Raw genomic sequence first — 24,853 nt, forward strand, 5'->3', positions numbered from 1 at the left:
ACTTGCTCCCTCTTTTGCCTTAAGCTGAAAGCTAGCTTTCCCTGAGGCTGGACATCTCCCAAATGGTGCCTAATTATTTTCTCTCATCACACATCCAGGGTATGGGGTCTATGTCCACTTCCTTCCCTGTTGCCATTTCCCAGATCACCTTTATTTTATCAACTTGTAAAACTAAAACAAAATCATCAACCACAAAACAGACCTGGTTTCCTTTTAGGTCATGCTAGAATACCCTCCTCATCACATCTTTATCTTTCTGATCAAAAATTACCAGCTACTGCATCTCACCCATTGTCCTTTCCTCCAGCTTCTGTGGTGTAGTGCTCCTCAAACTTTATGTACACTTCAGTTATCAAAATTCAGAATTCTAATTCTGACTCAAATTCTATTCAAAATTCAGATTCTGATTCTGTAGAGACACCCAAGTGAAGTCTCCATTTCATATAACTTCCCGAGAAGCCATGGACCACCATGAAGAGTAAAGCACTAGAGGAGATTTTTCTGCCATTACCTAATCTACTATAATCCTAATTCTCCTGTTCTGCTTTGGAACTCATTCTTCCCTGCCCTTACTATTTTTAATATCTATTGTTCCTTCACTGCTCCTTTTCTTTCACAATCTCAATCTCCTCTCTGTCTCAACTGCTTAAGTAGCACCCATTAAAGCGTGCACGCTCACACACACACACACACACACACACACACACACACACACACCTACCTCAATTTAACCCTTTACTCCCCACTAGCTACCATCGCAGGTCCCTCCCTTTCACAGCCAAACTTTTTTAAAAAAGAAATTGTTAGAAAGAAAGAACTGTGTTTGCTTATGCCATTTCTTCACCCCCAATACAGAAGTGGATTGGATTCTGTATGCATCAATCTTACTTGCAGGTCATTAGTCCATCAACATACTGTTCACTAAAGTCACCAATGGTTGCATGTTGAGAAGCCAACAAAGACATTTTCAGTTCTCATCTTATTTGAACCTATCAACAGCATTCATTTCTGTGAACCACACCTGATATTTTTCCACATTGTTCTCTATGACATGATGGTCTTATTTTCCTGTTATCCTGTTATTTTCCTGTTTCTAGTGACTTTTTCACTTGGTTTTATAGGACCACAATCTTCTATCCAGCTATTAGATATTATATATTGAAGTTCTTTGGGACATAGTCCTTCTTTTCCAGTATATATTTTCCAGTATATATTTGTACCATATAAACTCCATGCTCTGTCAGCCAAACACTTTTTTTTTTTTTTTTTTGAGAGAGAGAGAGAGAGAGAGAGAGAGAGAGAGAGAGAGAGTACATGCATGAGCAGGGGAGAGGGGCAGAGGGAGAGAGAGAAGAGAATTGCTCTTCTCCATGCTGAGCATGGAGCCTGATGCTGGGCTGGATCCTGGGATCCTAGGACCCTGGCATCATGACCTGAGCTAAAATCAAGAGTCAGACACTCAACTAAATGAGCCACCTAGGTGCCCTTAAATGCAAATGACTTCTAAATTTATGTCTCCAGCTTACACATCTTCTTTGAATTACAAACTTGTATGTCTTATCACCTACTTGACATCTTCTCTTAGATGTATCAAAGGCACTTCAAACATAAGAGATCCGAGCTATATTAGTGATTTCCCAAAAGTACATGCCAGTATCACACAGCCAGGTACATAGTCCAGAAAATTATTAAGTTTTTGATACATCCTCTTCTCTGTCATATATCCACTCTATCTTCTGAGGCCTCCCAAATGTCTATAGAATGTAGTCTACTTACTTCATCTCCATCATCATCTCCATCCTAGTATCAATGATTGTCATCTCTGGGCTGGGCTACTACAAATGATTTCCTAAGGAGTATTACTTCCATCCATTCTACTCTGCTCCTCCTTCTTTAATCTATTCTACACCCTGCAGATACGGTATTATTTTTGAAACACAAATTTCACCATTTATGCCCTGAACTTGTTTTGATCCCTTGTATCAGTCAAGCTTTTTCCCACTAAAGCGATGTTGCTTGTACTGTTTCAATGGCTTGGAATGTTCTTCCCTCCTTTCTCCTAGGTAACCCTGCTTATCCTTCAGACCTCAACTCAATTACCATTTTTTTTTTGTTTTTGTTTTTATTTTTTTATTTTTTATTTTTTTGGAAAGTCTATCTTTGCCTGCATGACTTGGTCAAATTCATTTACTAGATCACCATATTCCCATATTCCTTGACAGGCTGTTATATTTCTGGTTTTGTTCACCATTATCTTCCCAGTACTAGAACAATTTCTGACACATAGGTGTTACTCTCAAAATATCTCTTGATGAATTAATGTATGGAGAGGATAATATCAGTTGAAGAATACCAAATGGTATGGGATTTGAGCTGGGCACTCTCTGTAATTATTGAAGAATAAGGTAGAGGGAGATGAATAGGGACATTGCAAAGAACAAAATGTAATAGCACTTTCTTTAATAATTAGGAAGGAAGTCGAAGAGGAGTTGAAGATATTTCATAGGTTGATCTAGAGAATGGTAAAGCCAATGATAAAGCAGTATCAGCTAAATAAAATGATAAGCTCAATTTATCCATCAATGGCACTTGAGGTAAGAAACTTACCAGTTTGGAAAGGGCTTGAAGACATGTTAAAATGTAGGATAGAATATGGTGTGAGATGTCATCTAGGCATCCTGGTCTAGATGCACTTTGTTGCTGACAAGCAAATAAACTTCTCTGTGTTCACTATCTTGGTTACCAGCACAGGGTAAGAAATCATGGGCCATTTGAGTGCGCTCTCTTCTATTTTCTTATCCTTTTTTATCATCATCTATTTGTTCTTTTCTGTCCCACTGCTACTTCCTTGGACTTTCACCTGAACTATTTCAACAACTCTCTTACTACTCCCCTTGCATCCAGCCTTGCTCTCCTGTAATACAGTTTGCACTTTCCTCCCAGAGTGACTTTTCTAGGACACCACAATGTCACTTTCATGCTGCGTATCTTTAAAAGGTTTCCACTGACTACAAAATAAAATCTAGACTCTTCATCAAGGCTTTCTGATTTGATCCTAGAAGTCCTGAAGTTCTCTTCCAGTGCCTCTCTCCAATCATACCAGACCACTTCTTATCTCTAAGTGCCTCCTTTCCTTCTTCGTTGTTTCCTTTCCATCCTATCGAAATCTGGCTGGAGAGTAACAAAGTTATTCTGACTGGTAAGGAAACAACAACAACAAAAGACCAAGGAAACTCTTAGCCTTCTAGTTCAACTCAGATGTGGCCTCCTGAATGAAGCTTTCCCCTCTAGGAAAATATTTAGAGTCCCATTGGTTATCTGCCAGCTCACTGTAACTCTTAGCCAAAAGTTAGCTGAGTCACTGTCTCTCACATAGGTGAAGTTAAGCTCACTATTTGGCATGTCTCCTTGAGCTAGTCTAGCTACAGAGTTTGGCTCTACGTAATCTGTTGTCACACCTCCCTTCTAGAGGTGTGGAAATGTTTTCACAGAATCCTCCCCTTGACCTAAAGAAGACAGCTACGCGGAGGGGGGAGGGCGTCGTTACGTTTTACGTCATCACGCGCAGGGAGGGTGGGGCCCTCAAGGGAATGTAATGAGGGGCGTGGCCAAGTGGCATAGGGCGGGGCTACAACGAGCTGGGCGGGGCCGCAGTGGAGTCGGGGCGCTTCTGCTCTTCAGCCGCTGTGCACTGAGTCCAGAAGCAACGCTGGGAGAGTCCCCTCGACGCTCGGTCCCGAAAACGTGATCAGGACCACCGGCTCAAAGCAGAGGCAGCTGCGTAGTCTAGCGGAAGCTGGTGGTAGGGGAGTGCGGCCGAAGTCTGAGCTCTGCAGGCGGGAAGCACCCGGGATAGGGGAAGCCCCAGGAGCAGCGGAGCTGCGCCTCCCTTACCCGAGGGGCCGCGGCGACGGTCACGGGGCGCGGCGCCACAGCGCGCGACCCAGGCCGGTATTGCAAACAGGCTGCCCAGGCTCCTCCTCCACCCGGGCCGCCTACCTGCGGACAGCGCTACGCCGCCTCTGCGGGTGTTGAAGGCACCTGCGCCGCCTTGCTCTTCGGTCTCCGCCCCTCGCCCCTCAGCGCCAGGCCCGGGCGGCGCACCTGGACGCGCGGGGCTGCGGGAGCCAGGGTTCGGGGCGCGCGGCGTCCTCGCGAGGACGCAGGTGGAGCGGGCGCGACTTCGTGGAATCCGGCGCCGGCCGCTGCAGTCGTCCGGGTCGCTCCGGGTCCCGGGAACCTGGCCGTCTGCGCCCGCTCCTGGGGAGGAGCCGCCGCCGGCTGGGCACCATGAACAGCAGCAGCTCTCACATCACCTACGCCAGTCGCAAGCGGCGGAAGCCGGTGCAGAAAACGTGAGTGTGCAGAGCTAGTCTTCCGCGCGGAGTGTGCGCCACTGCACCCCGGTGCGGGAGGCGGCCCCACCCCACCTCCAAATCCCCGCCGTGCAGAGATTAGGTTCATTCGCGATACAGTCCGTGAAATCGAGATTTAGAGGCCGGTCGACAGACCCAGGCCTTGGGTTTTTAGTTTTTAATGATCGCATTTAAAAAAAATGCACCCCCTCCCACTTCGCGGTGCACACGCACCCTCCCGCACCCCCACCCATCTGCACCTCTCTTTTCTGTGGTCTTAATTTGTTGACTGGTCTAGCCTGCCCAGTGGGACTGGTGGATTAATTAACACAAAACCGCCTTGAAATCCTCTTCGATTTTTAATATTTTCATTGGTTGGGTTAGAGGACGGTTATTATTTTCATCCTGGCAGGGCCAGATGTTTTAAAGAGCTAAACACGTGCCGTCTGCAAAAAAGGGTCTGAGTTCCTCTGAAGGTATTTTTTGGTCTCTGCAACCGGCTCTTATTTACTTATTTGGCAGTAATTTTGTAGCGCTCAACGTGATCATATCGGTTAAATGTATATACAGGGGAGCAGGGATGAATTGAGTGTAGTGGACAGGATACAGCGGGGGATTTGTATTTTCAGCCACCCTTTTGGGGACTTTTCTTACCACTTTTGAAGTGATTTTAGGGTCTGTAAAGTGAAAGATTTAAAGCTGGAATTACTGAAACACGTTTGCATTCTTAGCATTTTTCTCTTTTTCCCTTCCTTCAAAGTTTTATCGATTCTAATAGATTAATTAGAAACTTAGATATTTGTTTTGGTGATATATATTTGTGTGAGATGGTAAATACATTAAAATAATGTTCAGGAAAAAAAATTAATGCTTGACACAGATTGCTGAGATCGTTATATTCACGTGTTTATTACTAATTTGATCTTTGAGCTACTTAACATTTTTTTCAAGTCTTCATAAACCATTTTAAGAACAGAAACGTTTACTCAGAACAAGTCAGAAGTGTACACTTTGCTTAAAACTCAGTTTAGATCACTAATCCAGATCAGAAAAATCACAATTCAGAATATGTGTTTGGAACCAGTAACAGGTTTAAAAGTTTCATTATTCTGAAGTTTTAATTTCCTTTTAGAATTTCAATTATAGTTCTTCAGGTCTAGACTTGGCCTTAAGAGGAGATACTAACCTATAAGTAGACTGATTAAAATTTGGAAGTCTTATCCTGCAGTGTGGCTGGCATTAGGAATACTGCCTAGTCAGCAATTTTCTGTGGCATTGGCTTAAAATACTTATATTTTATAAAGGAGTTCCTTATATAAAAATGTATTTGTCTAACTCGGCCTTGTGTTTGGTGGTTATTTAAAATAACCAGAGGCATCCCAAATGCCTCTTCTATGTATTTGTTAATACAGTAGTATACTTAGCCTAATATAAAGGCAGTATCATGGGTTTTCTGTGTATGGTCAGAAAACTTGAAGATCTCTGTGATGAATTTTTAGGTTTTAATCATTGTCGTAACAAAGCATCTAGATGACTTTTTTTTTTTTTTTAATCAAAAGCCTTAATGTTGTATTCATTATAAAGTTTAACATCTTTGGCTTTTAGTTAGCATTTTATTTATGTAAGATCTATCTTTCGTTGTTTTATTTTAGCGTTTTAATATACTTCAGAAAACTTGTAAATACATTTGTATTTAACAATCTCTTGTAATACAGTATAACTAAAACATTATCCACGTTCACGTTCATTTTATTTTAGTATAGATTTTATCTGATCTTTATTGAGTACTTTGTGTTGCTTGTAGTCATATAAATGCCTTAACATGTCACCATATTGCTCCCTTAAGGAAAGCCTAGTGCTGGCATTTGCAGAATCACGTGAAATTGATTATAAGTTGTTTTTACCTGAATGAAAAACGGATTACTTTATAATGCAGTTAGTCAAGGTTTATTTTAGGAATGTGGCCATTAAACCTAATGCTACGTTTAACATGCATTTAAATTACTAGTTTTTAGCTAATGAGGTCTAAAATATGCCAGCATTATCAGAAAAACACGACTAGTCTGAGCTGAAAATGGTATTTAACTTTGATCCCTTAAGTGAGAGTCATTTTATTTTACTTAAAGAAAAAAAAGATATGTTGTATCATAATTATAGGACTGTTAACAATACAGTCAATTTAATATCCAGTTTCATAAAATTTTATAATCAAGTATGTGACAACTTTAATCTGAAGCTCTTCCAGTCCCTCTTCAATTGACTGTATTAAACAAGATAATCTCCCCCTAGTGGCAAGTCTAACATTGAAAATTATCTAATTGGCACCAAATACAACTTAAATGTGTTAAATTTAATCCCACTAAAGTATCTTGTACATAGTAGATGCTCAGTAAATGTTTCCCTTCTTTTTGCAATAATTAAGTTAGGAAATTAAAGGATCCTAACCAACCTTGCACCAGACCCATGTTCCTAAAGGAAATTTCCAAAGATACCCTTAGGAATGGATTCTACCGTTGCTTTCCTTAAGGTGTTGCTCTATATGTAATCACTCTGCTTAGAACACAAACAAATGAAATTCTTCTTTTTAATTTAAATTATGTTCCTGTTTTGTTTTCTTTGGAGATGAAAGTATTGTTCATTTGTTTAGTTACTTTGTCTCATGAAGGTAGGTGAAAAGGATACCATTGAATTAAATAGAATCTTTTTTTCCTGTTGATAATAACTTTGTATATATTTTTACATTTTTTAAAGTTTTGTTACTACTGGAAAAGTCGAGCAGTACTTCAATTTACTGTTTTTCTACAAAGTTATTACTGATTGTTGGTAAATAATAGGTGTTGAGTAAATGACATCCACACTTAAAAATGATAGTCACAGCAGTGGTGATCAAGACAGCCATCATGAAATGCCTGTATGGGTAATAACTTCTCAGTATTAGATGATCCTGGTTACCTTAATATACTAGTTATATAATATAAAAGCATGGTCTTTGTTGCTATATTTGCTAAGTTACTGTTTATTTAAGCTTCATAAGCCTCATTTATATATAGTAGTGGAATAAAATTATATATTGTTTTACTGAAAGTATTTCATATAAATATACTATGGTATCATTTCCCAAATAGCTTTTAAAATAAAGGGATAGGTCTTTTCACTTCCATAATTATTGTTTTATCATATTTTTCAGATAGCTTTCCTTAGTTTATGCATAATGACTACAGAGATCCTTACATATTGGAACTATGAAATGAATAAGTGAAAGTGTTTAGTTATCAGCATTTATGAAAAATAACTGGCAAAAAGAGGGAAAAATGAGAAATAAATGGAAAGAGCATTAGGTCTAAACTAAAGGATGAAGTCTAGTTTCCTTGCTCTTGTAGATCCAAGCAAGTGATTGACCAGCAAAGGAGCACAGTCAATACCTACACAGTCAGTCTCACAACTAAAATGAGAAGAACAAAACTTTTATAAACTGTAAAGACTGTAAGCCATTGTTTAATGATATAAATGAAATGGAAAATTCTATTCTATAAATAATTGTAGCTTACATTATCACAGAACAATCAGTTCTCCTGTAAGAGGCAGTATATGATTATGTTCTCAATTATGATTATGGCTGAAATGTGGTACTTCACTGACATCTAACTTATATAGTGCGTGCTTAGCATTGTATATAATTAGGACAGTTACTTAGAAATAAATACCATGCAAATCTCTAACAACAGTACCTTTCTACTTCCGCAGTTTTTTTTTAAATGGATTTTTTTTTGCCCAAAAGTTTATCAAAAAGTTACTGTTCATTAGTACTTATTGTGATATATATGTGCACAGTGTTTTACATTTTATTTTATTTTTATGATGGTAGTGTGAAAAGGTATTACTATTTATTTTATAGATAGGGATCTGGGATTCAGATTCAGAATTGTTAGGTAGCAAATGAGAAAGCTGAGTTTGAATATCTGATTTCAGGTCTTATGGCTACAAAGCTTATGTTATTACCAACTTCACAATAGTGCTCAGGTAAGTAAGTTTAGTGATTTTTATGGCACACCCATATACTAGGGATTTCCTTAATGCCCCCTGTTTCTCCTTAAATAATTAGTGTTATTTGCAATAATAACATTAATTAGTGTTATATGAAATAAATGATTTACTGTTTGCCAGACTTGTGCTTACCTCCGTACTTGCATTCATGGTCTTTCCTCTTGGTCTTTCTTATGATTTACTACCTGCCTCCCTTTCTTTATAATTCCTATATGGTTTTCAGTGGCTGCATAGTACTCCATTCTATAAATGTTCCATGATTTATTTAACTATTTTTGTTTTGGGGGGAAATTCTGTTACTTCCAACTTCTTAATATTTTATCTGGTATTTCAGAGAATATCCTTGAGATACATGAGTTTCTATGCAGATTCTTAGTTGTTTCCTTAGGAAAAATTCCTTTACGTGGAATTTGGAGGTACAAAGGTGTGTATGCATACTTTCAAGGTTGAGCCAAATATCCTTTGAAATATTATCAAATTACTCTACAAAAAAAAATTGTTCCTGTGCATAGTATGGGAGAGTGCCTGTGTCCTTGCATTTTTGCTTTAAAATGTGAATTGTCAATTTCATAGGCAAAAAAGAGAGGAGAGGTAGGTAATTCAACTTAAATGTTGGGTTTGTGAGCGTGTGTGTGTGTGTGTGTGTGTGTGTGCGCGCGCGCGCATGCGTGTATGAAGTTCTAATACTAGTAGTAATAGTTTATTTGCAGATTTTTCTACTTGAAGTGTATTGTTTGCTTTGTCTTATATTTTTCATTTTGCTCTTTTCCCTTTGATTGAAATACTTTTTTGGGACAGTATGCCTATTAAATAACACATGCATGGTTAAATAAGTCAAGGGTATGTGTATCATGCTATCTTTTCAGCATATTAGGTATTTTCTGTTGATGTTTTATTGTCATAGTTAAAGTGATTGTTACTTCATATCTCCTCCCCCCCTCACCTTCTTCACTCTCCCAATATAACTTTTTCACTGTTACGGGTTAAATTAACTTTGGGTGTTTCCGTATTTTTTAACTGTAAATATTGTTTACTGCTGAGCTAAGTAATATACTGTAAGTACATTTTCCTTCCTGTTCTTTGTTATCATTGATTTTGTTTGTACCCGTTTTTCATCTCCGTATTATTTATATCTGGGTTTAGCTATCTTTTAGATTTATTGGATACAGATTGTTTCTGTCTCTTGTTTTCCTTTCTAGCATGAATTATCTGAAGAGAAGGATCTTTTTAGAGAGCTATGTACTTGGCTGTCACAAAACCAGAAGTGACTTACCTGTCTTTTTAGACCTGGTTTAGATGCCAGATCTTCATGAACCTTCCCCTATTGCTCTACCTGCTCTTACTTTCCTGAACTCCTGAGCATCACTTTTATGGCAACTGTATGACACATTTGTTTGATATTGCCTTCTTATAATGCATCTCCTCCTAGTAAGAAAGATAAGTTCTTCAAGGTTAGCTCAGGCTTTTATTTGCGTTTGTAGCCACCAGAGCTTCTTAATACCATGCACACAGTCAGTATTTACAATTATTTACTAAACAATTGACCACCACTTAAAATTGTCATGCTTTAGTGATTTTAGTATAGTAGATACTTTTTATATGGGTTCCAAAGGACATACCAAAAAAAATATATACATTCATATAAGAAAGGAAAAAGGAAACACTTTCAATGACTTTTTTCAGGATTTTGGAAGTAACCGTGATTTCTAGGGCATCTTTCATGTTCCAGGTTTTCACTGTTAAAGTCTTGTGCTAGAGATTATGTGCTGTTTGAACCTTATTGCCTATCCTTAGGTATAGCAAAAAGGGGGAAAGGGAAGGACTCATCACAACTATACAGTGGCAGCAGCAGGTGATTGAAGAATTCTGGCTCATTAAAAGTGACTTTCAGCTAGAATTCTCAGAAGTTTCTGTAGATTTTTTCCCCCTTCATCTGGGAAAGTAAAATATCCAGCTGTATTCACCCTGCCAATGAAATATGACTTTATTTGTGTCACAGATCACCTGTCCAATGTTACATTAATCATATAATTTATGACTTGAAACATTTAACATTTACTTTCAGAGATAAATAAGTACACACTGAAGCCATTGAGGTGGAAATGGTGAATGAATGGCTTGAGTAAAGTCAGTATGGGGCAGAGATTTATTGAGGATTATTTCAGTTTCATAGCCATTGGCTAAAGTGAAGAGTAGTACCGTATCACATGCTAAGAAGGGGGTGCCTAAATTCTGGAAAATGTAAATGAGAAGACACCCAGGTACAGGAGCTGGAAATAAAGATTAGCAATTTATTGGTAAATTGACAGAAGCAGTGGGAATAGATTAAATCACTGAGAGGAAAAAGCTGATAGAGCAGACTCAGTACTGCGATAGGTAATCTGTTAGAAAACGTTGCTTTAATCTCATAGGATTACTGAAACTGTATTTTTGCGTGAGATTTGAGGTTTTATGATAAATGTCATATGAAAACATAAACATTTACAGTTGTGGTAACTTATAGTAACCCAGATTAAACTGGGTTAGACATTTAACTTGTTTTCAACACTGGGCGCAAGTGAGGAGTCTAATAGACACTCTACACTGGGATATTGAAAAGGCTTTAAAGATGGCACTCATATTAGCATTGGATGTGGCGTTGGGCTTCTCAATAGCAGTACTTACAGCATGCAGGGCTTTGAAAACAGAAGCATGGCACACAGTCAGCTAGAGTCTTGATTTCACAACAGTTTTGATTTGCAGGTTGGGACAAGGTTTTGAGGTAAGGCTTTAAGAAAATAATAAATTGCTTCTTCTCTTTATCAACATCAGTGGTCTCTCTATGTCAAGAGATATCTTAACTTCAGATCTCCCAAGTCTAAGGTTACAGGGATGTTTGTTTATATTTCAAATATAGCCTCTTATTTAAATAGGTAGTTGGCAGTATATATTTTGGCATAGATTTAAAGGCGATACGAAAGTAAAAGTACTAGCATAACCCAAGTCAGGTGTAACCGATGTAAGTTTACTTTTTCTATCGAATTATTATGCGCATCTTTAAGATGTGTAGATAAGAATGAAATACTTTCACAAAATAGTTGTAAACATTTCTCACAAAATCAGTGACAGAGTATGCCACGTCGGTTGCTTTACTTTTAGCAGTAGTGCATTTGAAATGCCACATCCGGTGGGTACTTCTTATTTAATTTTTCTGTGTATTTGATTTTGTTTTGTAATATCCAGAATATTCCAACCTGGTTCTTTTCCTGTCTTCTTGTAATTCCTCCTCTGTTGTCTTTGCCTGTGCCTCTTCCCCAACGTTATGCCTAAATGTCTGTATCATCAAGCTCTGTCCTCTCGTCTCGTTCTCTTTGTTTGGTGTACCTTCCATTAGGAAGTATAGTCCTTACCCCAACCTGCTTCTTCCTCACTCCATGTTTTCCTCTTCCGTACTTCCTGTGCCCCATCAGCAAACATTGGAGTCTTGCTATATAGCAAGCTTTATGATGGGCATAAAGTGCTGTGTTGAAGTATCTCATACCAGGCCTTACTTTCTTTCCTATCACTGCCTTTGGTCAGGTCCTGATAACTCTTTTTCCAGATACTTTTGATCAGCAAACATTAATTGAAGGTCCACTCTGTGGATAGTACTATGTTGAGCACTGGGGATACAAAAACGATCAAGTTTACAGGCATAAGAGCAATAAACAAGTCTAAGTATTACCAGTTACATAACACTTAAGAAATTTGATCTCATGCTAAATATCCCATAATGTGTATGATAGATAACACATTAGAGCTGTGGAAAGTTTTATGTTGTGCAAAGAAGTAGGTTCATCTAGCTCATGGTTGAGCACTGCAGAGAGACAGCACAAGATGGACAGCAGGACTTCATGGAGCAATATCTTGAATGATTTTTTTTTTCTTTTTTTGTATCGTGATTGTTATTTCTCTGTGTCCTCTTAGTTTGTCTTGGTTCATTGTGTTACTGTCTTGTCCCCGATGTTTTATAATCATTACTGGAAAGCTACCAAGAGTGCGAGACGAAATGCGTTTTCAGTTTATTGGAAATACTATCTGCACAGGGTATTCCTTAATGGAATGGTTGTATAAGACATTTGCTTAAGATGCATAAGGTACAGAAGTAGTACAAGAGGGATCCATTGTGAGTAGGTCAGGGAGGACTTTACAGAAGTCATCTAATTGAGCACGGCTTTGTAGCGGATGAGACAGAACAAGAGGATTCCGGAGAGTAACATGTATGAAAGCACCAAAGTATATATTGATAACTAAGTACTTTCTTCTGTCTGGAGTATAATGGACAAGAAAGGCTTTGGCTGCAGGAAATGAGGCCAGAGGAATAGTTAGGGGGCTATAAAAGATCAAGAGGTATTTTGCTTCTAGGCTAAGGAACATGGACTGTCCAGAGCGACTGAAATTTTTAAATCCGAGGAGTGTTGTAGATTTGTATTTTAGAAACAAGTGCTAGCTTCACTGAGAGTTGCCCTACATTTCATGCTCGTCATCACCAGAGTCAGCTTAGTAAAACACAAGACTGGTCATGTAAATCCCAGCTCAGAGCTTCAGATGACTCCCAGATACCAGAGTCTAATTTTACACCATTTCTGTGAGGAAATTGTCTGTTTGCTCTATCTTGAACATTTTTTTTTTCATCAGATACCCACATAGCTCACTCCTTCGTTGTATTTATGTCTGTGCTGAAATGTAACATCAGAGACCCTTCCTGGCTATCAAAACCAGCATGCTTGTCACTCTTTAGTTCCTTATCTTGCTTTATTTTTCTTTTTAACACTTAGCAGCTCTGAAAGTTATATGTTTATTTATTCACTCAACTAGTTATTTATGTTTCCTGCCACTGGAATGTAAGCTTCATGAGAACAGGAACATTAGTACATGTAGTATAGTTCACTGCTGAGTCTTCTGTGCCTTGCCCATGGTAGGTGGTTACTATTTGTTGCATGAATGTGGCCACAACCACTTTCCCCTTTCTCCTCTCTCTTGTACTCTATGCTTCACACTACGGACAGGGGACTTTTCACAGGCCACCATTTCTCAGCCCTGCCTCCTCCTGAAATCCCGTTCATCTTTAAAGGTCTATCTCAGATACTACCTTGTCTATAAAGATCTTAATTCAAGTAGTTAGTTGCTCACATACTTTGCTCCCATAACACTTTTTGAATATGTAGGAGAGGAATGTTTTCCTAGATTACCCAGGACATGATAACTGCAAGTAAATATTTGTGTCAACAAGAGATTAATCAGAGAATTATTCAGGGAGGTAGACATGCATTATAGGTAACTTTTGAAAATCATTTGATTAATTGAAGAAATTTAGAGATGACTTGAATTTGATTACAAATGCAGTATGATTAAGGAAAAATAGAGAAAGAATCATCTGTTTCTGCTAAGTATGCAATTACACAGTCTGGAGAAAGTACCTGATTTATTTTGTATGTATGCCATATACTTTATCAATTTATTAATTCTTACTTTTGTAGAAATAACATGAACTGGGGGCGCCTGGGTGGCTCAGTTGGTTAAGCGTCCGACTTCAGCTCAGGTCATGATCTCAGTTCGTGAGTTCAAGCCCCGCGTCAGGCTCTGTGCTAACAGCTCAGAGCCTGGAGCCTGCTTCGGATTCTGTGTCTCCCTCTGTCTCTGCCGTATCCCCACTTATGCTCTGTCTCTCTCTGTCTTAAAAAGTAAAACATTAAAAAAAAGAAAGAAAGAAAGAAAGAAAGAAAGAAAGAAAGAAAGAACATGAACTGTAATAAAAACAGAAATAGATAAGTTCTGAAGAAATTACTTGTTGGGGACAATATATAACAAACATTAAAATTTTTATTGACTTTAAAAAAGATTTTTTTTTAATATTTATTAATTTCTGAGAGAGAGAGAGAGAGAGAGAGAGAGAGAGAGAGAAAGAGAGAGAAAGAGGGGTGGGGAGGGGCAGAGGGAGAGGGAGACACAGAATCCGAAGCAGGCTCCAGGCTCCCAGCTGTCAGCACAGAGCCCAACACGGGGCTTGAACACGTGAACCGTGAGATTGTGACCTGAGCCGAAGTCAGATGCTTAACTGACTGAGCCACCCAGGTGCCCCTTTATTGACTTTTTATTAATTTTTAAATAAAGTATTACTTCTCCACATACAACATTGAAAACATAAAGTATCTAGAAATATTTTGATTAAATCAGCACTATATTCAGGCCAATTTCTACTTTTGAAGATTCCATCATTTGAATTGCTTTTGTCTTCTCAATAAAACTGGAGGGAAATGTCTTTGTTGTAAGAATGCCCTGCATAAGATTTTATTTTTCTGGCAAATGGAAAGGTGAAGAGGCATGATCTTTGGTTTTGTTTTTTGTTTTTGGTTTTTTTTTTTTTTTTAATATCTTGTCTATATTTCATTGTGTGTGTGATGATCTGTCAGTTCATTTAAATAATGAATTACTGCTGTGAAATCCTGGCTAAGACCTTTCTGTGAAGTTATGCAGTTTCTCATATCTGAACTCAGGTTCTACTCCTAACTATAAATATCTTTTCTCTCAGATGAAAATCATGCTACATGTTGGGGATTCATTGAATTTTCTAAGACATAAGCTATGAAAGCTAATAATTAAGTAGAATTTTTGACCAGCCCTAAAAGCAAAATTTGCAAGGGATCACAGTTAACCTCTAATATCTGTCACTCAACAAATATAAATAACCAAAGCCAATTTTTTTTTTAAATATTGGAGGACCCCATTAAATGCCTAGATGACCATATAGAGGTGCCAGAAGGACTTTGAATAGTTGTCACTGACAGGATGAAAGTGTTAAATATAGGAAGCTTGGGTGATTAGGGTAGCTCCTATTTATCTACATCATAAATGATGCCAAGATGCTTCTTGAGGAAGATAGCAAAGGAAGCGTAATCTTCACATAATTAATTGCAGATTTCTTTTTCATTTCTTTCTGGAACAGTGTCTGGGTTTGAAAAAATAATCCTACTGGATTTGTTACTGGGAATCACTGTACCACAAATGTATGAAGTGAAGGAAGTATGAAGTATATAAGATGCACTCAGCATTTTCTTAAGATGAGTTCATAAGCTTTTAATAAAACATTATGAGGAATTTTACCAATTTTTTTTGTTTGTTTTTCTTAATTACGATACAAAGGAGCCTTTTGAAGGGATTTACGTAAACTTGAGTAGACTTTTTGGTGTTTGTTTAATTAGAGAAATACCTGAAGAGCTATAATGCAATAGAAATTTTTACTTCATCTATCTTATTTCGTGGTATTTTGTTTGTTTTTCAGTGTCAAGCCAATCCCACCTGAAGGAATCAAGTCAAATCCTTCCAAGCGACATAGAGACCGACTTAATACAGAGTTGGACCGTTTGGCTAGCCTGCTGCCTTTTCCACAAGATGTTATTAATAAGCTGGACAAACTTTCAGTTCTCAGGCTCAGTGTCAGTTACCTAAGAGCCAAGAGCTTCTTTGATGGTAAGAAGAAGTTTTGTTTATTGCTATATATTAAAATTTAAGTATCAGAGCCAAACTTGTAGTATTTCTAAAAATACGTGTTCCAGGTTCATTCATCAGAAAGATGCTTCCACTTGCCTGATTTGTAGTGTCATTCTGTGAAAATCATAGGTTTGAAAGTTATGTCCATATAGTTTCCAGTTCCACTACTCCTTCCAATGCAGTTTTTTAAAGTCTCTGTCCCTCCCTCCCTCTCTCTCTCTCTCTCTCTCTCTCTCAATCTCTCGATGAAGGGAATAAAACACATATACTATGACATATTTTTGCTCATTTCCTTCAATATGTTTGGGTAGATATTTATTCTTTAAAAAAATTATGTACACTTCTACTACTATATATTAACCGTGTGTTTACTCCAGGAAAATGTAAATAATTTTTTTCCACCAGAAGGAGTATTATATTACAGGAGTCAGAATTGGATTTCAATCTCATTGTGCCATGATAAACTATTTGATTTTAACCAAACCATTTAGCATCCCTGTACCTCAGTTTACTCAGCCATGAAGTTACTTTCTAATCATATATGATTTCATAGCAATTAAGTATTTTATTGGAAATTTTTGTTGGAAAATAAAGTTTCATTGCATATTCTTATGTAAAATAATTCCTCAGTTTCTCTTTTTATCTGTTTATATGTCAGAAATAGATTTTTTTGGGGGGGGGAAATGTTGATTCTTTTAAATATATCATGCAATTTTACAAACAGAGTAAAGAATTAGTGATAAAATCTGAGTGCCCTAGTCAGTGCTTCTCAAACTTTGAGTATCTACAAATCACATAGGGATCTTACTAAGATGGGAGTTCTTATTTAGTAGGTTTAGGTGGTAGTCAGAGATTTTGCATTTTTTTTAACAGTTATTTCATTTTGAGAGACAGAAGTGAGACAGAACACGAGTGGGGGAGGGCAGAGAGAGATAAGGGACACAGCATCTGAAGCAGGCTCCAGCAGGCTCTGAGCTGTGAGCATAGAGCCCGATGTGGGGCTCGAACTCATAAGCTGTGAGATCATGACCTGAGCCGAAGTCAGACCCTTAACCGACTGAGCCACCCAAGTGGGCCAACACTTTGCATTTCTAACAGGGTCTCAGATGCTGCTGCTGCTGCTGCCCTAGACCCATCTACAGATACTTGAATTTATAATATGTGTTTAGAATATTGGAAAACAGCTATTTCCCTGCAGGTTTATATTTAAATGGTTTGCTGTGTTTAGGCTGGGCATTTTTTTATTTGCTTGCTGTGTATGATCTTTATTTTGGATAAAAACTATGTAGTTTAACAGTTGTGATTTGGGCAATACACACTGATTATGAGGATAATCATTTCAGGTCAGATTATATGTTTAAAGGTTCATAGTAGACACTTAAAATTGTTTCTTATCTATAAAGTCTTTGAATTTTCCTTTACACCAGATTCTTCATCTCTAGGATGGGTTATGTGGGATTCAGTGGTGTGTGTGTGTGTGTGTGTGTGTGTGTGTGTGTGTGTGTTTGTGTGTGTGTGTGAGAGTGAGAGAGTGTGAGTGTGTGTTTATCAACTAAACAGTAATTCTTTGATAGAGTTGGAACTAGAACCCTGGTTTCTGGATGCCCTGTGTTGTTTTTCCTAACCATCTTCCAATTACTTCTCTTTTCTGGGAACCATTTATATAGCACAGTCCTGAGGACTTTCCCCTGATCTGTGGTTCTCAAAGTGTAGTCCCCAGATAAGCAGCAGTAGTGTCACCTGGGAACTTGTTACAAATGCCAGATCTTGGGCCCACCCTAGACCTGCAGAATAAAACTCTGGTAGAGTGGTGGGGCTGGATGTATGTGGAAGTTTGGGAGCCCCTATCATAGACTGTAACCACTCCCAGCTTTGTGGAATGCTGTCCTAATCCTCGGCATTAGTTCACATGCAGTGCTTACTGCTTGACCTTGTGGCAAGGGGTTCTATGACAAACAGGATCTGGTTTCTGCCCTTAGAAAGTTGACTGACTAGAAGCCAGATAGATGTTATTCCTTGACTTTGGTAAAGATGCATTGATGTTAGTCATTTTTGCCTTTTCGTTTCTTGCTCCTATATGATAGGAAATCAAACTATAAATGTTAAAAAGAGACAAGGGGCACCTGGGTGACTCAGTTAAGCATCTGCCTCTAGATTACGGCTAAGGTTATGATCTCACCGTTCCTGGGATTAAGCCCCATGTAGGACTCTGCCCTTTAAGCATAGAGCCTGCTTGGGATTCTCTCTCTCTCTCTGTCTCTGTCTCTCTCTCTTTCTCTCTCTCTGTCTCTCTCTCTCTCTCTGTGTCTCTCTCTCTCTCTCTGTGTCTCTCTCTCTCTCTCTCTCTGTGTCTCTCTCTCTCCCTTTCTCCCTCTCCCCCACTCATTTGTGCATGTGTGAGCACAAGTGCCCCCCTCCCTCTCTCTCTCTCTCTCTCTCTCTCTCAAAATAAATAAATACACTTAAAAAAAAATGTATAGATTGTGCCCTGTTTATAAGTAGTGGGTAAGGGGCTCTTGGGTGGCTCAGTCAGTTAAGCATTGGACCAATCTCAGCTCAGGTCATGATCTCACGGTTCGTCAGTTTGAGCTCTGAATCGGGGTCTGCACTGAAGGTGCAGAGCCTGCTTGGGATTCTCTGTCTTTCTCTCTCTCTCTCTCTCTCTCCCTCTCTCCCTTTCTCTGCCCCTTCAACACACTGATTCTCCCTTTCTCTCTCAAAAAAAAAAAAAAATTAAAAGAAAAGAAATAGTGGGTTAGCACTGAAGCTACTTAGCAAGTAGCCAGGTACCATTTAAGCACTAACATAATTACCATTTTCTAGGCAGTGTGTGTGTTTATATCTATGCACACACACATATGCTAATTAAAGTAATATATGTATGTTTAATGTATAAGTTTATATAGATAGATAGATTTTTTTCATGAGACACATGTGTCCTGTTGAATACCCCAAGTAAGGTAGATTTCAAACCTACTTACAAAGAATGTTATTATAGCATAGCTGGGCTCCTTTTGGAGGTCTTACGTATTAACAGTTATTTTCTTAGCTCTTCATTAATGAGTTAATTTTTCATTCTGGTTCAATGTATTTAACAATAGGATCTTATTATCCTTCATCATTCCTTCATCAGTTACATTACCTTTAATTTTAGGTCATTTGCATTACAGTTTTTAAACTTCAGTGTGTATCAGAATAACCTGGAAAGGTTATTAAAAGGCACATTCTAGGGCATGCCACTCTTATTGCTGATTCTGAGTGGCTTCAGTGTAGAACCAAGGAGTCTGTATTTTTATTACGGATCCTAGATGAGTCTGAGGCATTGGTTTAACTTGGTTTTGATTACGCCTGAATTACTTAAAAAATTGTCTCTTTGCCTTCAGAAAAACAAATCCAAATGTACAAAATTTTAAGAAGAATATAAATGTGTTTGCTTAGGTTTTAGTGGAATGTATACCCTAAGTAGTTTCTTAAGTTGTTCACAGAATTAGATGGAAACTGAGAGACACAATCAGTAGAAAAGATTCCAGTCTTTTCCAGGCCTCCAGTGATGTAGGATGGCAATTCAATATTTTGAAAGGACGCAGACAATTCATTTTTCGAGGTAATGTTTAAGATCTGAACAGATGCTAAATGCTACAAACCAGGAGACTTGGAGCATGCGGACAGTTTAGGATTCTAATGTGCAGTAAAACCACTCTCCTACTAGGGAAAACAGTATAGCGAAGTGAAGGGAAGCTCTAAGTGAATAACAGGATGCAAACAGGGGGTGTGTGATTCCTGCGGAAAGAACAATATAAACGAGTAATCATACAATCTTGTTAAAAAGGAAACTCAAGTTTTACAGTAACAATAGATATTTTTCCAAGAAAATACATCTATTTATTGCAAGTTTAAATAATCCAGCTTGGGTGGATCTTCTTAAACTTTGGAGCCATGACTCTAATACTGCTCTGACTGTCTGAAAAGCAGCACTTAGGATTTAAGTACACTACTATTTATCCATTTCTAATTGATCAAAACATTCTGAAATACAACTTTGAACAAAATATTTATTTTTCAGGTATGATAAAGTTAGCACTTTCTTTGACACTATTAGATTAAAATTATTATATAATAAATTTGTAATTCAGGATTGCACTTTATTCTAAACCCTGTGCAGGTGCTGAATTCACAAAAAAGAAAAAGAGGTAGAAAAAGATTTCCGCTCTCTAATAGCTCAAGGTCTAGTGTTTCAGCAACTGTGATAAATATAGTATGTGAAATCCTTTAAAAATGTACCTATTCAGTATTTATAATGCACTACTTAGGGAATATTTCAAAGGAAGTAAGAAGATTAGAAGTTCTGTTAGTTATTTTGGTTTGAACTGAAGAAATAATTGAGGGAATCTTTGAATACTGAATCCTTGAAAACTTGTAAACTATATTCTAGAAAATAAAGCTCAGACAATTATTTTTCAGTTTGTATTCTGTTTATGCCACAAATGAAGTAATCATTACAAACATTTTCATTTCTATATTATAGTGCTTTGGTTTTTCTGGTGCACTTAAAATTCCTATATATCGCCTGTTTCACTAACTAGAATGGAAACTCCTTGAGGGTATTATGTGTCCTATTGTACCTTAACATACTTAGAACAAGGTCCGTCCCATAGTAGGCATTCAGTAAATATTTATTAACTCAGTTTCACTAACTTATATCTGAAAAACAATGTAAAATTCATGTTGAAATTTTAGATTATGGATTTAAATGTACAGTTGTGGAACTTAGTTTCAGATGTTAATATTTTGCTTTTGCCAGATACTCTCTCTGCTAGTCGCCAATTACAGTTTTTGGTTCTATCAGTTATTTTATTTTCTATCTATAAATATGCAAATATGAGAAATATTTTATGGAATTGTAGCAGTAAATTTTTTTACATGGTCTCTGATTGGCTGGGTCATACAGTGAAGTGTGTACAAGAATTTAAAGATGCAAATGTGAAAGCTACATACATCTTTTTAGGATGAACTAGTATCAACTGTATCCTTCTCCAATCAGTACTTCCCTTTGCATTCCTTGCCTGTCTCTCTGTTCCTTTGCCTTCTCTTTATGAGTATTGTTCCTGATTCGCTGGTTCTTTGCTTCTTTGTTGGATGCTCCTTTTGTACCTGCCAGCAGTCTGGCAGTCTTGGGACTTAAAAAAATTTTTATTAGTGTAGACGGAATGTTCAAATAGAGCTATGTATTTAAAAAAAAATCACTCTCTTTTGTAAATTTGATAAGAATAAGGTGATACTTTATTTTTAATTTATGCACAATGGACACATGTAGACATATTTTAAGGATTAATAACAATATATTAATAATGATAGATTAAAATAGTAAAAGCTGTTGAAGTTCTATTCAATTTCCTCAGTAACATTGCTCTTCTGGGTTCTCTTTTATTTTTCCGTGCCTATTTCTTTTTATAAAGACTCCTCTAAATTATGTATCTTTGAAGTTTCTTTGTAGTGTCTTTTCTGTCTTTAGAAAATTAATACCCAGGGGCACCTGGGTGGCTCAGTTGGTTAAGTGTCTGACTTTTGATTTTGGCTCAAGTCATGATCTTGTAGTTCCTGGGATCGAAACCTGCATTGGGCATCTGCTAACAGCAGATTCTCTCTCGCCCTCTCTCTCTCCTCCTCCCCACTAACTGTGCACATACACTCTCTCTCAAATAAATAAACATAAACAAATATTGAAAAAAAGAAAAAAATACCCACAATCCAAAATTGATGTTTTCTGATGTTGGTGATTAAACACGGTAAAGTGCCATTTTTGCCTGTCAAGGCAAATTAAATCAGACCAGAGGGGAGCCTGAGGACAGTTATAGGATCACACAGAGCTGTGACCTGACAAGTCAGTGTGGACTTAGGTCCTGGAAATACAGAATGGAAGACTAAAGTCTTTAACATTATATTTAAACTTTTTCACCAAATTCTAGAATGTTAAGATTAAAACATACTTTTTTAATTAAAAAGAAAAGAGGAGCATAAAAGGAAGACCCGAGTTACAAAATGAGTATTAAACTCAAATATCATGTTACCTCTGAGAGGGAAAATATCTAAGAAGTTTAAATAATTTACTGACTATGACCAGTAATAGTTTATTCAGGGAGACTAGGATTTGGGTGGTTATAACCCAGCCTTTAAAATTGGGTGGTATTAAGGGAAAGGCTTGTTTCTTCTTGTATTGTGTCTATTAGTTCCAAGTCAAACAGTGGACATTGGGTTTGTTGACTGATTGGAATCAGTATGGTAATGTCATATTCTTGGTAAGAGTAATTGTAGCATCTAAAAAATTTGAGTTAGATTTCATTGTCTCTTTTTAAAATATTCATTATTATGTCAGTGTTGCATTTAAATTACTTTACTTTTGGACAGCATTCCCAAAATTACAATTCATATGTCTGCTGAGGCACAAGTATCTAATGAGGTAGAAAAGGCAGAAAAGTTTTCTTTCAGTGAGGCAGTAGTACGGATCAGTGGCATGTAGTATTATGTCAATAAAATATTCATAGTATATATTACACCATTAAAATATAATTATTAACTGTGAAGTCTTTTACATACTCCATTATATATGTCATGGGTTATATTTTGTGACATCTTTATAATTGAGATACATAAATTTAACCTGTGGAAAGGAAAACTTAAACACAAGAAAGAGATGATTTTGTCTAGGTTTCAGTAAGCCTGGCAAGTTTGAGGACCTGAGATCTAATTCCCAACTCCTGCATAGGCAGCTGTTATAGGGAGTAGTTTCTGGTTATTTTAAAAACTAAGTAACATAGGGGAAAATCATTCTGAACCATTACATGTACTTAAAATAATCACCATTTTATAAAGTGTAGTATTATTTACATAGTGGAATGTTCTAAATTCATGAAGTCTAAAAAATGCTCTAAGAGGGGAGGATAACAATAGTTAACTTACATGATGTGGTGATCTAACATTTAGTCAACCTCATTGTCGAATATGGATCTTTGTTGACTTTATTTTAAATTAAAAAATTGCCCGTGCTCTTTTCTTGGTCTTCCTTTTGTCTTTAGTTAACAGTTCATTTCCAGTTCATTAGGTTTTCAAAAGAGAGCTATTGTGTTTATTCATCTTGAGCTTGTGTGTTTCTCTGGATTTCAATCCTGTTTTGGTGTCTGAGTAACCCAGAACACTGTCTTGAGAAACATGTGCAGAGAATGAGCTTGAACAGGCAGAGAAATGAATGAAATAAAAAGCCCTTTCAGGGGTTGAAATTTTATAAAGTTTAAGGGTTTTATTATATGTGTGCTTTTCATTCATGGGATTTGTATGCTATATTCATCTACATTATATAATTTTGAAGTTACTGTATAGCAAGTAGTTTGCAAAAGTTTCAGCAATGTGGTACCACAGCAAATGTGATTTCTTAATTCCAGAAAGTTCTATGGTAGGTTTGTTTGTGTAAATGATGAGCATGTTTGAAATCATCATATAGGATTCAGTTTCACTTATGTGTGGTGTTATCTACCTTACTATAATTGAATTATATATTTTTTTCCAGAATTCATATTCTAAACATGAAACTAATTATAACATTCATGATAGCTACATAATTAAAGCTATAAAATGTAAAGATTTAAAAATGTAAAGGTTCTTTTAAATTTTAATGTATGGACTTTCTATAATCGATGTAAACTGAAACAGGGACAAATAAAAGGAATAGTAGAATATTTTTATTGAGCCCATTTGAAATTGTATTAAATCCTGGCTCTTACATTTAATAATATGATCTCTTTGGATAAGGAATATACTTTCTCTTTTCTTCAGATATTGTAACTTACAAGATTCATTAGATTCTGTGAATAAATTTAACATTTTATGATATTTTATATAGGATACTTTCATCACTGAGTATTCATTTGCTTTGATAGGTATTTTCAAAAAAGACAACAAGTGCATATTAAAGATTCAGACTGAACCTGAACTTGCTATATCTTTTATTATGTTTTGCTTTTTTTCCTCTTGTAAATTTACTGCTTTTTAAATGGGTTTTCTCTTTGATCATACTTAGCATTATATGTCTGTAGGATCCTTAATTGCTTGGCCATGAGCAGGTCCAGGTGGTCATAAATTGATGCATTTAGCTTTTTTTTTTTTTTTTTTTTTTTTTAGGAAGATTACCACTGGGGTAAAATTAAAAACAATTTTTTTAATGTTTATTTTATTTTTGAGAGAGAGTGAGAGACAGAACATGAGCAAGGGAAGGGCAGAGAGAGAGAGAGAGAGAGACAGAATCTGAAGCAGGCTCCAGGCTCCGAGCTGCCAGCACAGAGCCGGATGTGGGGCTCAAACCCACGAATCATGAGATCATGACCTGAGCTGAAGTCAGACGCATAACCTACTGAGGCACCTGGGCACACCCATTGGGGTAATATTAAAGCCCTCCAACTTGCAATTTTTCCTTTTTTCCCCCAAATAAAGATTTTAAATGTCTGTAGTTAATTTGATATTTTGTGTGTGTGTGTTAATTTGATTTGTGTGTGTGTGTGTGTGTGATCTGGTTAATGCAAATCTACAGCATCATCTTGTTGTAGTGTTTTAGAAATTGTATTTACGTATAGTAGAAAATTAATCGCTTTAAGGCCTCATATAGTTACATTAATTAATCGCTTTAAGGCCTGAAATATAGTTACATTACCATTAATCATTTTTAGTTAGTAATCATATTTATGTCGTATTTTGAAATCATGCTTTTACAGCTTTTCTACTTTTTGATCAACCATTTTTAAAAAAATTTTTTAACGTTTATTCATTTTTGAGAGACAAACACAGAACATGAGTGGAGGAGGGGCAGAGAGAGAGAGGGAGACACAGAATCCGAAGCAGGCTCCAGGCTCCCTGCTCCCAGCTGTCAGCACAGAGCCTGATGCAGGGCTCGAACCCAC

The 24,853-nt window shown here is 37.0% G+C and overlaps 1 protein-coding gene across 1 annotated transcript in view; it reads left to right on the forward strand.

Moving 5' to 3' along the window:
* Positions 1 to 4,208: 4,208 nt before the first annotated feature.
* AHR (aryl hydrocarbon receptor) overlaps positions 4,209 to 24,853 on the forward strand; it is a 53,683-nt gene continuing 33,038 nt past the window's right edge. Inside the window, exons 1-2 of the mRNA XM_042919581.1 lie at positions 4,209 to 4,355; positions 15,700 to 15,887. Of these exons, the coding sequence (XP_042775515.1) occupies positions 4,291 to 4,355; positions 15,700 to 15,887 (253 nt within the window). The 5' untranslated portion in view covers positions 4,209 to 4,290. The remainder of the gene's footprint in view (positions 4,356 to 15,699; positions 15,888 to 24,853) is intronic.

Source organism: Panthera leo, chromosome A2 (genome assembly GCF_018350215.1).
Source record: "Panthera leo isolate Ple1 chromosome A2, P.leo_Ple1_pat1.1, whole genome shotgun sequence".
Lineage (NCBI taxonomy): Eukaryota > Metazoa > Chordata > Mammalia > Carnivora > Felidae > Panthera > Panthera leo.